The sequence below is a fragment of the Pteropus alecto genome, unplaced genomic scaffold, assembly GCF_000325575.1.
Source record: "Pteropus alecto unplaced genomic scaffold, ASM32557v1 scaffold24, whole genome shotgun sequence".
NCBI classification, from domain to species: domain Eukaryota; kingdom Metazoa; phylum Chordata; class Mammalia; order Chiroptera; family Pteropodidae; genus Pteropus; species Pteropus alecto.
The window spans coordinates 18,124,050-18,140,426 of record NW_006439192.1 but is presented as its reverse complement, the minus strand read 5'-3'; the positions used below and the strand labels follow the sequence as shown (position 1 = coordinate 18,140,426).

Below are 16,377 nucleotides of genomic sequence, written 5' to 3'. Positions count from 1 at the left end.
AAGTAGATCAAAATCAGATGTGGTCACTTCTGACATCTTCAAAAGCCATTTCTAATAGTTTGAATGCTCATATGTGTTACAAAACAGTTAAATAAGAGGGATATAACTTCTATTTGCAGCTTCCATCATTTGGGTTAACATCAATACTACATCAGAAAAGCTGAAAGATCCACATATATGAACATGGAGATAGTTCTTTCATTGTTTTACAGATGTACGGTTCTTAGGAGATGGTTCCTGAGTGAAGATAATGGTACCAAGTGATGAGTTTTACATTTGAATAGCCGAATTAGCTGAAAGACGTGTAACCTCACAAGTAGCAGAGTTCCCTAATACCTGTTGTAGGAGTATACGAATATTCTGTGTACATGAAATGACAAAGAGTTACCCATGTTTCACGAGGGATAAGTCAAACGCAAATGTCAAACACTAGCGTCTGTGTCCAAGAATAAAGCTTGTTCTTTATGCAAATGCAGTTTTACTTATCTAAATTTATTGAAAATTACTTAAAATATCCTGCGGGTTATATATTATTACCAAACCCTTCCCCAGAAGATATAACCTCAAAATATACTTCTCAACCAAATAAATAGATAAAACCAATAAAACAACAATATAACATTTAGACTTACAGACAAAATAATTCTAAAAATTTGTTCTTACCTATAAAATATGAAAGGAGTATTGCTAGGAGCACGGAGACCCCTACAGCACACAGGGCAGTACATTTCCAGCTACAGTACTTTGAAGACTTCTTGAATTTGAAAGCACTTCTTGATAGGGTGTTTCTAGGTAGTGGCCGAGTAGGCGGTGAATAAACAGAGCCAGATGCCATTGTGTATCCTGGGGTTGCAGTACTGAACAGTGGCGTTGTCCCTGTTCCTGTTTTGAATAGGAAATGCCTGTGGAACAGGAGAATATCATTATACATTACCAATATCAATATGCGAATATGTTAAAGTGTGGAGACAGAGACAGCTACGTATTAGCTCTCCTGTCTTTTAATCACCTACTTCATACAATCAAAAATAGAAATTAAGAAAATATTTTAACCAAAAAAACACCTCAACTCGTAAAAATGATGCTGATGAAAGAGACCGATTTGTAATGTATACAGCAGTATTTATGCACACAAGTGATTAGCGTGCCTTCAAGCAGACATCTTGAGAAACTATAAAGTTATTCTGACTATAGCATTTCCTGCACAAAGCCATTTTGGAACTTCTCTTTATGAAGTGCCTTCAAAAACACCTTCACATTTCGCTTAAGAAAACAAATCTTATTACTTTATAGCTACATGTGTATTTACTATTTTATGAGAATGTGTAGTCATATAATCACAAGAATGCATGAGTACATTGATAGTCTGCAGACTGATCTATTTCCTGGATGTCCATGGAACATTCTAATTCTTCCCTACTAACCAGTACTATCAAGCTTGGACTCAGGCAGCTGGTCAGTTCTGGAGGCGGGCAAGCCGATTTTATTTTTAAGTTATGTCAAACATAACCAGGAAGGTAAATCTGCTGGGGGTTGGGGGGGGGGAAAGGGAGAGAAAAGAAGGATATTTTCTTAAATATCACAGAATATTTTCTTAAACCAACTTAAAGAAATGAAGAAGGGTCAGCGAAGCAAGATCTAGATCAAATATAGAAAGCTTCCTGAACAACTGAGCCATAAACTGTAGGGCAAACTGCCTCTAAAAGTTTTATGCTCTCTTCCTTTGAAAATGATCAAACAGAAATTGAATGATCACATGACAAGAGTGCTGTATGAGGAATTCTTTTAAAAAAGTGACTAATTTTAAGATTCCTGTTAACAATACTCCTAAGTCCCCACATTTTAAAAAAAGCACCATGTTTTCATGGTTTACATTTCATAATTATGCTAGTAATTCATAGCGCATTCAGTTTGTGTCTTAACAGTTATCATTAGTTCCCTAACAACAGGTTCAATGAAGTCAATGGACTTGCTCTTTCATTCATATTCAGATTATAGGTCTTCCATGGTACAGTACAGTCTTTATGCAAGATTATTTTAGATGGTACATAGTTGAATATTTTAAAATTTGATACTCATGTACTTATTTTAAAGTGCATTAAAAATAGATCGAATATATCAAATTAAAGGGCTAAAAAGACAAAACTCAGAAGTTACACTGCTGAGGTTCAAATCCTGCTTTACTACTCACCTACTAGGTTTGTGTCCTTGGGCCAGTTACTTAACCTCTTTCTGTGTTTTGGTGTTCCCACTAATCTGTAAACTAGGAATTATAATACTATCTACCTCTCAGAAGTTATTATGAGGCTTAAATGAGTTAACATTTACAGTAAAGTGCTTAAAATAAAGCAAGCACAATATGAATGTTTGATAAATAAAAAGAAGAACCAAACTCATGGTTTTATGTATATTATTGCCTAGGAAAGGATAATCAGGTATTTAAGTTACAGTCCATTTCCAGAAAATTAGTAAGTGAATAATTTGGTAGCTGGTATACAGACATGGCAAAAGTCACAAAAGTTTGCCTAATGCAGATGTTGCGGAAAGAATTCAGTATTAGAGATCAGAAGATGTGGGTTTAAGTTCTTGATCTATCATTTCCTAGTTATGTGATCCTAGAAAGCATTAGGGGTGTGTGTGTGTGTGTGTGTGTGTGTGTGTGTGTGTAATCTGAATAATGGAACTAATTGTTTACTTATGTCACAAGGTTGTAAATCAGCTAATGCATCTAAAAATGTTTTATCAACTACAAAATTAGAACAGATGCAAATGACAAGTTACTACTTCTATAAATTATACTAGAAACTGTTCTGTGAATCCATTTTCCCCTTGGAACTACTTTATAAAGCAAATTTAAAAGTTTATAGCCTGAATTAAATGGTATGTTGGAAGCAGAATTTTTACCACCTACTACTATATTCATATTCAGCATGGTTATTAAGAATGTGGGCTCTGGGACTAGACTGTCTGGGTTTAAATCCAGACTTCATCTCTAATTAGCTGGGTGATATTTGGCAAGTCAGCTAAATTTTCTGTGTCTTGGTTTTATCACCTGTAAAATGGGAATAATAATAGTACCTCTTACATAGGCATTTTATGAGTATTAAATAAAGTAACATAGATGAGGTGTTTACATGTTAGTATCCAGCACAAGATAAATGGTCAATAAGCATGAGCTATTTTTCTTCCCAAATTCATTTATTGGAATCTATAACACAAAAGACCAAAAATTATCATTTGAAGACTTTAAATAAATCCCAATTCAAAATGTGACACCCTCAAAACCAATGTATATGAAATGAACTGCCTGATTTACAAATTTGATATTGGTGATTTCATACACGGGCATGTATTCTGTCTGAGTGAGAAGATGGACTATCATGCCTAGGAATCACCTGGTCATTTAGATTAGGTGCAGGCACACTTTTTCTGTAAAGGATCAAACTGTAAATATTTTAGGTTCCATCTCAATTCTGCTGTTATGACAGTGACAACACCTGAATGCTTGAGTGTGGCCATATTCAAGTAAAACTTTATTTATGGACTTCAAAATCTTAATTTCATATAACTTCCCCATGTCATGAAATATTTTTATTATTATTTTTTTTTCAGTCACTTAAAAATATAAAAACCACTCTTAGCTCACGATCACTACAGAAGCAGGTGACAGGCTGGATTTGGCCTATGAGCTGCAGTTGACCCTTTAATCTAGATTCTCACTTTTTTTTTTTTAGGATTATGCATGAAGAGCGAGCAAGAGGCTTGGCAGACCACAGCAACAGACCATTTCTTCAATGCCACCAGAAAAGATTAAAAATGCATTCCAAAGGATGCATATCCACTCCTTCTGGAGAAGGTGAATGTCAGGCTGGACAGATAAATGTAACTGGACAAAGATTCTACAAAAACCCTGTTTCCTTTACTCTCCATCATATCATTATGTTTATTTTCTTCAAAATGTTTCTGACAATCATGCATGCTCTTGTTTATTTGTTTATGTGGTAGATTAAACTTTTAAAATACTATTTTAAGTGTTTTTTTTTCCTTCTGAAATTCCCCCCTGCTTTCTGTCCCTGCTCTGCCTCATCTCTCTTAATTCCAGCAGCCGCTTTACTGCACTGCCTCCAGGAGAGATGAGGCAAGATGAGAAGCAGAAGTAGCCCGAGTGTCTTGCTGGTTTTTTAAGCTCAGTCTACTGGGTGAAATGGAGTGGACCAGGGTATAACCATTATGTTTGGGAAAAATACGGTGTGAGATAAAGCGGGGTTTTCCTCCAGACTACTAGATTATCTTTAGGATGAGAGCAGGAAGAGAACCACAGGGGAGCTGATGAGTGCAGAGGATTCCACAGGGCCCAGAAAGAGAAGCTTGCCCTCTGCTTTGTGGCAAGTCTGGGGAGGTGGCAAGAGGCCACAGAAGTCTAAGGCACGTCCATGCCATGCTTGAGGGTACAGAAATAGCAGACAGAGCTACCTGATGACACTCTGCACACAGACACAAGCGGCATCTGAATAGCAACAAGAGTGTAGGTCCATGGCCAAAGACAGATTCTCTTGCCCTTAGTGTTTGGTACCAGGAAAAGCCTCTGGGGAAAAGTAGAAATAGAAAGGATTTGGGATATAGCCAAAATGTTAGAAAGAAATAGAATTTAGGAGATAAAGATTCCCCTTAGACTAGAAAACTTTCTCATTAAGAGTTAGGAAGAGGAAAAGCAGGGGAATGAATGAGGCCAGAAGATCCGCCATGCCTCAGAGACAGAGGCCCTGCTCCTGGCTCCCCTGGCAGAGTCCTGGAGAGGTAGAGACCAGGCAGCATATCGGGAGGCCAGGGGAAATCTGAGACCTGCAGGGGTGATAGGATTCCACGGAGAACACCGATGTGTGTAGGTGGCGCAGGTACAGAGAGCCTCCCTGAGGTTCCTGGGTCTCAGAATTATCCGTACTTCTACGGCTTTTGTAGCGCAGAAATGGCAGAGTGTGCCACTGGATCAGAAGAGGCCACACAGACAGGAATGCAGGCTCCCTCAGCAGTAACATGGTGATTAGTAAGAACACATAGCATTAACACTCAATGTCTTGGCGAAGAAGACCCAAGGATTTGATGCTCCCTGCTGTGCTCACAGTAGCAAGTAAGGGCATGGAGTAGGAAGGAGAGACCCAAATTGTTTGAGTAACTTTCTAGGAATGAGAGCTTCAAATAAAATATAGACAGAAACGTTTAAAAAATAAAGGTGTTTAGCATATCACATTGATCGATAAGAATGATATAAATATTCACCGCACAAATGTATTGGCTGTATTTTCCCATGAGTACGTAAACTCTATAGTCTTATTTGACCCTAAGTATTTTCAGAACTTAGAAAGTTCCTGGCACATAATAGTTGTTCAATAAACATTGTAAAATAAATAAAATGGTGACCATTGTGCTGATGTGAAAAGTCAGTTTTGGAGAAATTAAGTACTTTGGACAAGGACCCACAGCTAATAAAAAAATGAATAAGTAAAATAAAAATAGATAAACAAAAGTTGTAAATTACAGGAAAATGTGTTATAGCTTTATTGAAAGTAGTTTGAGTCATTTCTTTCTGGGAAATAAAGTTTGAACCTGAACCTGTGGGACTCTATATTATGATCTTAGCCTGAAGTTAAAGAACACGTATTTACTTTCTGTGTGCAAGACAATGAGCTACGCACATGCCGACTTCAAATTAGACGGCTCCATTTCAATTTCCAAAATTTGTGATATCAATCCATGATGTCCGTCTGCTTTGGTGATACTGGTAAAGAACTCTTTCAAGAACCAGGCTTGAATTGCTACAAAATTATTTTTCTTAGAGCAATATGCAACTTTGAAATATTGTTGAAAACAAATGTAATGATATTCAAAAATACACTATTCATTGATATTAGTGGGACTGAAGACAGCTTTACCTTAAAGGCGTTTCTAACTTAATACATAAATTTACTCTTGTTGCAAGAGAAAACAGAATTTAATTGTATTTCTTGGCCACTGACTTTAAATCTCAGAATTTTATTTCCCCTTCCTCTGTCTAAATGACCATTGGGGGGCATCGAATTAGTGCATTGGATATATGTCCATAATAAAAAAAAAAACAACACTATAAAACACTGAAAGAGAAGCCAAATCACCAGTGCACTGTATTTTAAAATCACTGGTCTTTGATGTTTTCAGATGATTTTCCAGTGTGTCAGTAAAGAACTTATAAAGATTGTTTACGCTGATGTACTTGGAAACCAAATAGCGTCATTCATATGAAAAAAATTCCTTTAGGTAAATTAGGCCTCAAAATAGATATGCTAAAATGCATACGTAAAGACCTCTTAGACATAAATTAGAAGAGTAGAAAAGGACTATGTCAACATATACCCTGTAGAGGAGAATATTTGGTGTCATATTCGGTAGGAGTCTTGTTATTTTTTAGGTTCAGACAGGAAGCTTTCTTTCCAAAGTCAGCAATGTCCTTTCTACTGCACTGTAGAAAATATCAAGCACTGACAAGTGTATCTTGTGACTAATGCATGTCCTTAAGCCCACGACTTCTTTTTAACTGTTTCAACATCTAACATAATGCTTAGTACGTGTCTAGAACTCTACGAATATTTAATGAGCAAACAGAGAAGTGAACGCTGAAATTCAGCTATGGGAAAATTATACAATGAATTCATGAGAAAATGCTTTTATTGCCTAATTCACTCATTATAAGGCACATATATCTGTGTGTCATTACGGTCTTTCCCCATCCTGTGACTCTCTGCCTACAGCCTTGGGAATATGCTTCTCATGTATAAAAAATTCTGCAAAAATTACTATCGGAAACATATGGTTTTGACCTGGCATCCGCATGAGGTTTGTGGAATAAAGACAGAAATTTTCTTTACTTCTCAGACCATATTTGGGAATGAAAAACGTGAATCCTGTGAGAATATTCCCCATTGAATCCAGCAATAAAGCAGCAGCAGCGGCTCCTTTTTAACACAGAGCGCACTGGAGCAGGCCGATTCTGTTCTGATGTTTCCAGCGACGCCCTGCGTGACGCCCGCCTCCAGTTCCTCAGCTATCTGTGCCGCTGCTCTCACTCTGGTGATGAACTAGACAGGCACACTTGAAGAGAGACTATCAGAGACTGAGATGAGGAAAATCAATTTCAAAGCCCCGAAGACAGCGGGTGCAGAAGGTCACTGAACACTAACAGTTGCTTTGAGGCTGTGGAATCTTGAGGGGGATCCTATTTAACAACAACGGCAACCAGACAAGAACTGTGGAACGGCATGGCGTCATTAACTGTAATGCCATGTCACCAAAAAAACGCAGATGTGAAGGACTGCGATATAATAAGCACAATTAACACTTGCTTGTTTTTCTTAAGTTGAAAGATCTGTTTCTCTGTCGACCTGCCTTCCGACCAACATTTTCATTTCGGCTCCCACCTGCTGTTCTAGCTTATATTTCTAACCGATTTTCTGATGTTATCTTTCTATGGGTCATGTCACAAATTTAAAATCAGTAGGGACAAAGACTGAATTTCCTCATCTTTCTGGCTGTCCCCATTCCCGCCCTTAGGTCCCAGTTAGTAACTCTATCCTTTAGGTTTCTCTCCCGGTGGACATAGGGGTAATTTTCAATTACTCTTGTCTCCTGCCTGCCCCCTCCTCCCATCCAGTATTCAGCCTGTCGGAGGATCTTGCATTCTTTCCTTCACAGCATTTCTTTCTCTTCTTTTTTCCTTTGTCTTTTTCGTGTCAGGGTAGAGGAGTTCTTCTGAGTTCTTATACCTCAACTTCCCCCTTTTAATCTACTTGGCAGAGGCAGGGAAGAGGCAAAAATAACATTTTCATTTCAAATTTTCTTCTACTCTCAAATGAAATGTCATGTTTTAAATACAGGACCTGCACAGTATACTGAATTACTTTTATAGGTCTAGTCATAATATCCACCTACTCCTATGTTAGGTCACTTACAATTGCTTCTTATAATTTGTATTTTTTATATCATCTCCCAGCAAGTATGCTTTGATCCTTCATTACTCTTCACTTTTGTTTGATTTTGCTTTTCAGAGTAATAACCACAAAACTTACTATCATAAAATATTTAGTGGAAAAATAATCGCATCTTTTTGAGTAAATTTAAATGTGCCTGCCTATATTATATCATATAAAATATCAACAAAACAATGCTCATTTAAAAGATCCTAACATCAAGTCCAAAATTAAATAAATTATAATATATAATTAAATTGTAAGCTTAAAGGGTCACCAGGAAGCAAATAAGTTAATAGTAATCTTTTATTCAGGAGGTTAATATAATCATGGTATTCTTCTAATATCAAAAACATGATTTAAAAAGTTGGAAATTATACAGATCAAAATGAAAAGCAACCCTGGAAAATGTGTTATAGCATCATTCGAAGTGGTTTGAGTCATTTCCTCAATGGGACATTAGATAGAAAACAAAAGTTAAAAGGAAAGTGTGTAACCACTGAATGAAATTTTAATTAGATTAAGTTCATAATTAGATATCTTTCTAAAAAGGGTCCTTTTTCTTCGATGTTTTATGCAGTGTTAAAAACTCTTTTAGAGATTAAAAAACAAAGTAAATGATTAGAATAAAAGAGTGTAGTCGTTCAGCTTCTGTCCCTAAGGCACAGTCGAAATCTTTATTAGTGACATACAGACACCTGGAAAAATATTTCTGTTGTATATAACACATTATATCTTATAGGGAGAAAGGTTCTACTGCATGGAAATGCTGATGCTTTCTTCCTTCCTCTTTCTTACATTCTTTGCTGAACAAAGAGAGTAATGCACATCAAAGTACATGTGAAGTATTTAAATAAAATGTCTTGATGTCCTGCTTTCTACATGTGTGTCTTCAGTAAAAAATTTACATAGAATATAGATTGCTTACTTCAAATTAGAGGCTCTGATTTCAAAGACAATATGCCAATGAGAAGAAAGATTGGCTATATTTGGTCAAATCCGCAACCTTTCCAGAATCCAAAGTTCTCACTTAAGAGCTAAGGAAATTTTAAGGTGTAGCTTTCTTTTCCTTCAGGCAAAATATAACTTCCGGGACTTAAGAGGCTTATTAAAGGTCTCACAAGATTTCCTCAACATCAAACGACTCTTCCAAAATGACATTTTCAGATCTAAAGCAAATGAATCCCACACTTGTGGATTAAATTTACCTGGAAATATATGAAGGCTAAAATTAACTACTGAGTTCAAATAGTTGCAGTCACTTGATAATGCCAAAACAATGGACAGTTTGCCTAGAATTCATTTTAAGATAAAATACTTTATAAAAATTGTCTAAACGTACAAAATTTAATTACTGTGCATTATTTTCCTTCGATGCTGCCCATTATCACTCATTTAATTATTAGTGGTCTATATCTGAGAGTATATATATTTAATATTGTAGAAGTTAAAACGGCCCAAAATATTTGTCAGTATATATTTGAAAGAAATGATATACTTGAAAGATGACATTAACTATTATCTAAGCATTTTGAACACCTGTGCTTAATTATCACAGTGTTTAGAATTTTCACTAGCAAATTCTGAATTTGAAATCTATAGCCAACTGGATTATCTGTTGAATGTATATTTAACAATGTGTTTATAACTAATTAACAGGCTGAAAAAGCAGTTTATTTAAATGATATGCTTTAGATAATGATGCAAGAAAATACAAAATTTCTGGCAGGTATTCAACAGAAAACTAAGGAAAGCGAGCCCATATAAAAAATTACCTGTTCTTATTCAAGGCTGGGTTCCTGTTTGTTTTCCTTACCTTTTAGCAACTGATTCTCAAAAGATACCTACGAGTACAATTACCTACTGTGCTTAAATACCTACCTAGTGGAGAGACATCTGCATCCGTTGAGGATGATGGCCCTCAGAAGCTCTGTAAGATTCCCAAACTAAGAGACTGCAGAGGCTGCTATGAAATTTCAGGGGGAAGCCCACTCACACTAGCATCTGCATAAGACTGCAAAAGGTATTCACCCACCTTGCACAGGAAAACAGTTCAACCAGACTGATTATGGGGTCATAGCATTGGTAGGTCTTGTGAACTAATGTAGTCAAAGGTTAGGTCACCAATATGAGCTTAAATGTACTTAGAGACCATTCCATACATTAAAGCGGTGGTTCTCAAACTTGAGCTTGCACTCGAATCTCTTGGAAGGCTTGTTAAAACAGAAGGTCCGGGGTGGAAGCCCAGCAGCGGACGTTACTGGTCCAGGATCTGCACTTTGAGAACCTCTGCAGAATGGTGATTGGCATATTAGTTTCTTGGTTTCCATTTAACTTCAAGACTAGCATCAAGATTGTATAACAAATCAGAAAATCAATTCAAAAGACTCCTGCTTAGAAAGTCCCCGCTGGCAGGTCACTTCAAGTAGTCCATTTAGAACAAACGGAATTTGTACAACATGAGGCTCGATCCATCTGACCTCGGCGTCAAACGGCTTAAACTTTTCGTTGTTGTTTTACGTCATCTTCTGCCTTTATTGTTCTTCTCTTTCAATTTCACCTATCTGTTCAAAAATCTGTTTCCTCATCCTTTCTAATTTCATTGCAATTTTGTAAGTATTTACCATGCGAATTGGCCTTTATCTCAGTATCTGTTCTATTTCGGTTCTTTGTTTTCTGTATTTGTATCAATATTTCCATGTGCTTATAAAACATTCATCAATATACTATAATTCCACAAGCACCTTCTTTAGGGGTTCTCTTTCTTTTTTCTTTGAACTGAATACTTGGATTTGTGAGCCATGCAGAAGTCTAGCTGATAATTCACCCTAAGTAGTTATAACTTCCCAAAAAGTTTGTTTCTCTGCTTTCTTCATACAGATTATATTATTTCTATACTCTTAACTTTTCTGTCTGGAGTAGTTGTTTATATATTCTTTTGTCCTTTAAAAACTTTCCTTCAATGTATTAAAATCTATATAAGAAGGAAAGAGCTTCCTCTACTCATTTCCTTTATCTACTTTCAATTTTGAATATTTTAAAAGCGCTGTGTAAATACACACATACACACACACAAAACCCACATACACAATCTCCTTACCCCTTTACACATCTGCTATTCTGAAGAGAAGGAAAATTAATAAAAGTATTTTTCTGCACAACATGCCTTTTCCCCAACTTTTCTTCCTTTGTAAGTTGCTGAGGACAAAGTAGTGACAATCGAGGTGATGTTCCTAGTACTGGTCACAGAAGATGCACTACCACATCCTGACAAGGGTTGTAGAGGTGGTAGCTTCTGACCTACAATACAGCAGCATGAAAAATTCTCTTACTGAGGTTCAGAGGGAGCAGAATTCTAGCATAACTGAAAAGAAAATCTCACACTGAATCTCATTATTGTAATTAAAGAGAAAGTTTTTTCTTTCATCCATTAGATACCATTTTAAAACACACTTTCAAAGGTGGACACAGGAGAACCTAGGAGAGTACTTAACTGGTATGAGTAAAGTCAAAAGTATTTGAAGGACTAGTTTTTAATTACTTCTTTGATAACCACTGTGGTGGCAGTAATACTTGACAAAAGCTATAACAATAAAAATTAGCAAATAAAATCTAAAAACTGAAAAGGCTTGTCTCAAGGGCTCATAAAAAGGTGGAACATTTAAGAAATAATACAGTTCACCTAGAGTGAGTAACAATAAACTAAACTTAAAACCTTTTTCTCTTTGCATTTGGTTAATTTGTTTTCTGCTAATTTTTAAATAGGACGAGTCTAGGAAAGGTGCATGTGCCATGTGTGTGTATGCGTGTATACATCTTCTAAAAATCGGCCAGGGCTTGTTCAAACTGGATTCATTATTTTGCTTCTAATATAAAGGTGTCCTTACTACAAATTTAATTGAAAATATTTTATAGTAATACACGATGCACCCCTGAATTGTGAAAAGAAAATATTTTAGACTTCTACTAATTAAAACGACTCTTTTATTTAAATAAACTTTAAATTATAGTATACACTTTGAAAAATATTTTAAACAAGGAAATGAAAACATCCCCCAAGTGAGTAATCAACATTAGAATGTAAATGATATATTTTGATGAAAAACAAAAGAACAAATATGTAATGATTCTAGCTGCGACACAGTGAGTTAGTGAGACTGATAAACTACTTCTTTGTGCTGATAGCATGTTGCGATCTCAAATCTATTACACTCTTGAACTGATGTGCTATTATCTTTGGACAACTTTCACGCCAGGTGATCTCAGCAAGAAAAATGTCTTAAATGAAAAGCTTATAAACAAGATACATTTCACGACTGTTACCTGAATTAATATATGCTATTAGAGGTTGTACAAAAAGTGGTTTGAGGCAAAAATTGTTTTTAATATTTTACCAAAAAATTGCAATATAAATGTATTAAATTATGCATTTTAGCAATTACCTCTGTATCAACTTGTAATTATATTAAATACACAAATATGTTCATCGTAAGTACAACAATATGTGTTACTTGATCTCTGAAAACTGGGAGGCAGAATTCTAGAGAGTATTAAGGTGATTTGTGGGAAATATATTTTAAAGAATTCTTTATTATCTTCCACGTTTACTTCTCAGTTTTAACTGAGAGATGTATATATAACATAAAATTTAAGTACAACTACAGCTGTATAAAACATATAGGGTTATAGCAGGAAGGAAAATATTTTTATTATGACTCGTTTTAACTTAGATGTGTCTATAATCAAGCACAGAATCATGTTACAGAGTTTGGGAGCATTAAGAACTGAATGACAACTGAGCAATTTAATTCTGAAAATATGTCGGAGTTTTCTTTACCATTATCAAGAAGGTTAAAATAGTTTAACAGTCTTTGCTTTACATTTTAGATATTTCAATAGCGTAGTCATCAAATGCATGAGTTATACTAGGTATTTTCTTACAGGTTTTAAGATATCAATTATATCTACCATTGGCAGTTATTACGTACTAAATAAGTTAAAATTAAAATGGACATGATAAAGAACATCTTAAAATTGCTATGTGCTATTTGAATAAGGCTTAATCTATTTAATTATTAATCCCTTTAATTATTGATGGCCATCTACGCTTAAAATTGTTCAGTAAAGTTCTTTCTATAAATTTGAGAAGTGTGATCTAGATAAAGAATTTCAGGTATAGAGATAAGTATGTGAAGAACAAGAGAAGTTCAGGTTTGTAAGAGATGTTGAAGGTATCCTAGTCAATCAAATGTGTGATAGTAAGCAAGAAATATTTAACAACAAAACAGAAAACAACCAGTACAAAGAGTGGAAAGTGGTTAAGTAAAGCTTACTGAACACCTATTTACTGTGTGCAAATATTACCTAATTTAACCTTCACGAAATCCCCACTGTGTGTATGTACGTGTTCAAAATCTACTTTTTTAAATGAGGAAACTGAGACTTAATATGTCAAAGTTTATATAGGAAAAAAGCTAGGCCTTTTTTGTCCTAAAACCTTTATTGTTAACCAGTTACATAATATTGTAGTAGTCTCTATATAAGGTATATACCTTAACTCTTGTTTAAAACATACTTCTATTTGTATGTATCACCTATCTATTAAGCTTTTATGATATTTAATACATTGATGATAGTGGAGCCTACACTCAGCCCTTTTGTTGGAGAGTCACTAATGGCTATGAGCCATCTTGGGAGAAGAGCAAGAGTTCGCCAAGTAGAGGAGTTGATAGTTATGTCCTCACCTTTTAGATTTTGCAGGTTGTGTGTGATCAAATACAAGACTTTTCATAATACTTAGGGATGAGTTGTGGAGTAATCTTAACCGTTTTTAACCACTTAAAGGTTAGCCGGTTAGCTCATTGTAAAGTACTCAAAGAGTTATAAACCTTAAAAATGAGTAAAATATATAAAAAGAAGGAGGTTTCAAATTTGCTGACCTTTTATGTAATGACAAATAGCTGTCATTAATATGCTACCAGCTGAAAAAATTATTAATCTGTCTCTTCAAGGTATAGGTAGTATTCAAGAATGAATAAGAAAGTACTGCTTCTCGAAACATACTCTTAGTCCAGAGAGAATATTTTTAAAACTTACATTTGGAAATATTCCATCAATATATGATTTTGTTGCCAAGAACAATGATAGACATCCATAACAATTTTCAATTTTCTCAACTGCTTAAAAGTGCAAAACATGGTATTTTAGTAGGTTTTGTTCTTATTTATTTAAAAATGTGAAAATGCGATCACTTTCAATTAGTTTGCTAGAACATTAGAGAAATTAGCCAGATTTCTAAAAAAGTTGAACTCATAGAACCAGAGGAGAGAATGGTGGTTGCTGGGGCCAGGGGCTGAGGGTGGGGTGGTGGTAGTCGGGGGAAATGGGGAGATGTTGGTTGAAGGGTACAAATTTTCAGTTATAAGATGAATAAATTTTGGGGATCTAATGTACCTCCTGGTGGTTATAGTCACTAACACTGTATTTATACTTGAAATTGCTAGGAGAGTAGATCTTGAGTGTTTTTAACACACGCACACACACACACACACACACACACACACAGAAGGTAACTATGTGAGCTGCTGTATGTGTTAATTAATTTGACTGTGGTGATCATTTCATAGTGTGTATGTATACATTAAATCATCATGTTGTACAACTTAAAAAATCACATGTACAACTTAAATATATATAACTAATTGTCAATAGAAAGTTTATATAAATGTTAGACAGGATTGAAAAACTTAAGGTATGACTAATATTTGATAAATAATTATCTCGTAAATTTATATTTAATAAATAATTTATGAAATGAATAAAATTAATATTGAAATAATATTATTTAAAATATTATTTATTTCATTTTATCCTTGCAATTTTTATATATGCATGATAATGTATATAAGATTGATAATGTATATAAGATATAAATCTGTAAGATTTATAATTTAACAAATACATGTATTTTGGGATTGAATGATTTTTTTTTTCCTTTCAGATATAACAGAAAAAATCTGGAGACACTAAAAGTAAAGGTAATGAATTTAGAAGTCGTGATTTGAGATCTAGACAAGAGCTAACACTAACTAGTCACGTGACCTCAGGCAGCTTATTAAATGTCAATTGGTCTTTAAAAGAATGAAAAAGATTAGATAATTTCTAAGAGTAATTCCAAGTAAGAAATTTGTTTTGAAATAGAGTCCATTTTTTTCTCAATAGTCATAACTTCTCCAAGTCATCTCTAACAAACTTGAGTTTTTCATACTGGCACATTATAAGACTGTCATACATATCTGCTGAACGAATGAATGCATTCAGGCTTTATTTTATGAAATACCACTGCCCCACCTCAGAAAGTTCCCTCCCCATATTATCGTTGTTACTTTTTTAAAAAACAAATTCTGTATTTGAAAATTGATTTCATAGTTCATTTCTTCTAGGAAGTCACTTCAGTGAAACTGAGAATATAGTGATTATTCTCACAATACAAAAATACCTATCTCCAAAGCGGAAAAAGCTATTGTTCACAAAAATTAGTCGACTTTTAGGTTCTTGGAAGTTGTCATTTTCCTTCATAAATACTAAATCAATGATCTTACCTTTAAATGTGTAGCGTCAGAGACAAAATAAAATGCCAGGCACTTTATATATGACGTTTCAACGAATCCTTATAAAATTTTAGTGAAATATTATCAAACCCATTTTCTAAAAAAACAAGATAAAATGTATGAGTAATGTGCTCAAGGTTACATAGCTAGTAGGATGTTGAGATTTTAATCCAGATCTGTCTGTCCCCAAACCAATGCTTTTTCTAGTATTCCATGACCAGAAAGAAGCAATATTATATTAGTGCAGGATGTAATTGGAACAAGATGACTTCTGGTAGTAGTCTTTTAAGTGGCTCAGAACATGAGGTGAGATGCTAAGAAATCATAAAGAGGGTCAGAGAAAAATCAGAGGGGTTATCAAATAGAATTTATTAAGCTTAGTTGGTTAATTGCATATCCAAGAATTTAATCTTATGGGCTAAGAAGAAAGGGTTCTGAGAATGGTGTAATAGAAAACAGGCTTTACCTCGGGCTTGAAATGAAAGGAGAAAGAAATAAAACAGGCAAAAGTATGTCAAGGAAAAATGAAGAAACATAGGAAAAGATTAGCAGTTATCTCTGATAGGGTATATATTAATTGGTAATGAAACTAGAGGATAAAATTTTAGAGAAAAACACATAGTTATAAAATTGGACAAAAATTAATTCTAGGAAAAGATAAAATTGCCATGTAGTAATGAGGTTAAGTAGAGATAAACACATTATGTAAGGAGGACTGAAAAACGTATTTTCACAGACAACATTAGTGAAGAGTATAAAAAGTATAAAAA

The 16,377-nt window shown here is 34.6% G+C and overlaps 1 protein-coding gene across 1 annotated transcript in view; it reads right to left on the bottom strand.

Annotated features, from left to right (window-relative positions):
- TENM3 (teneurin transmembrane protein 3) overlaps positions 1-16,377 on the bottom strand; it is a 400,387-nt gene that overhangs the window by 145,263 nt on the left and 238,747 nt on the right. Inside the window, 1 exon segment of the mRNA XM_025050015.1 lies at positions 664-902. Coding sequence (XP_024905783.1) covers positions 664-902 — 239 coding nt within the window.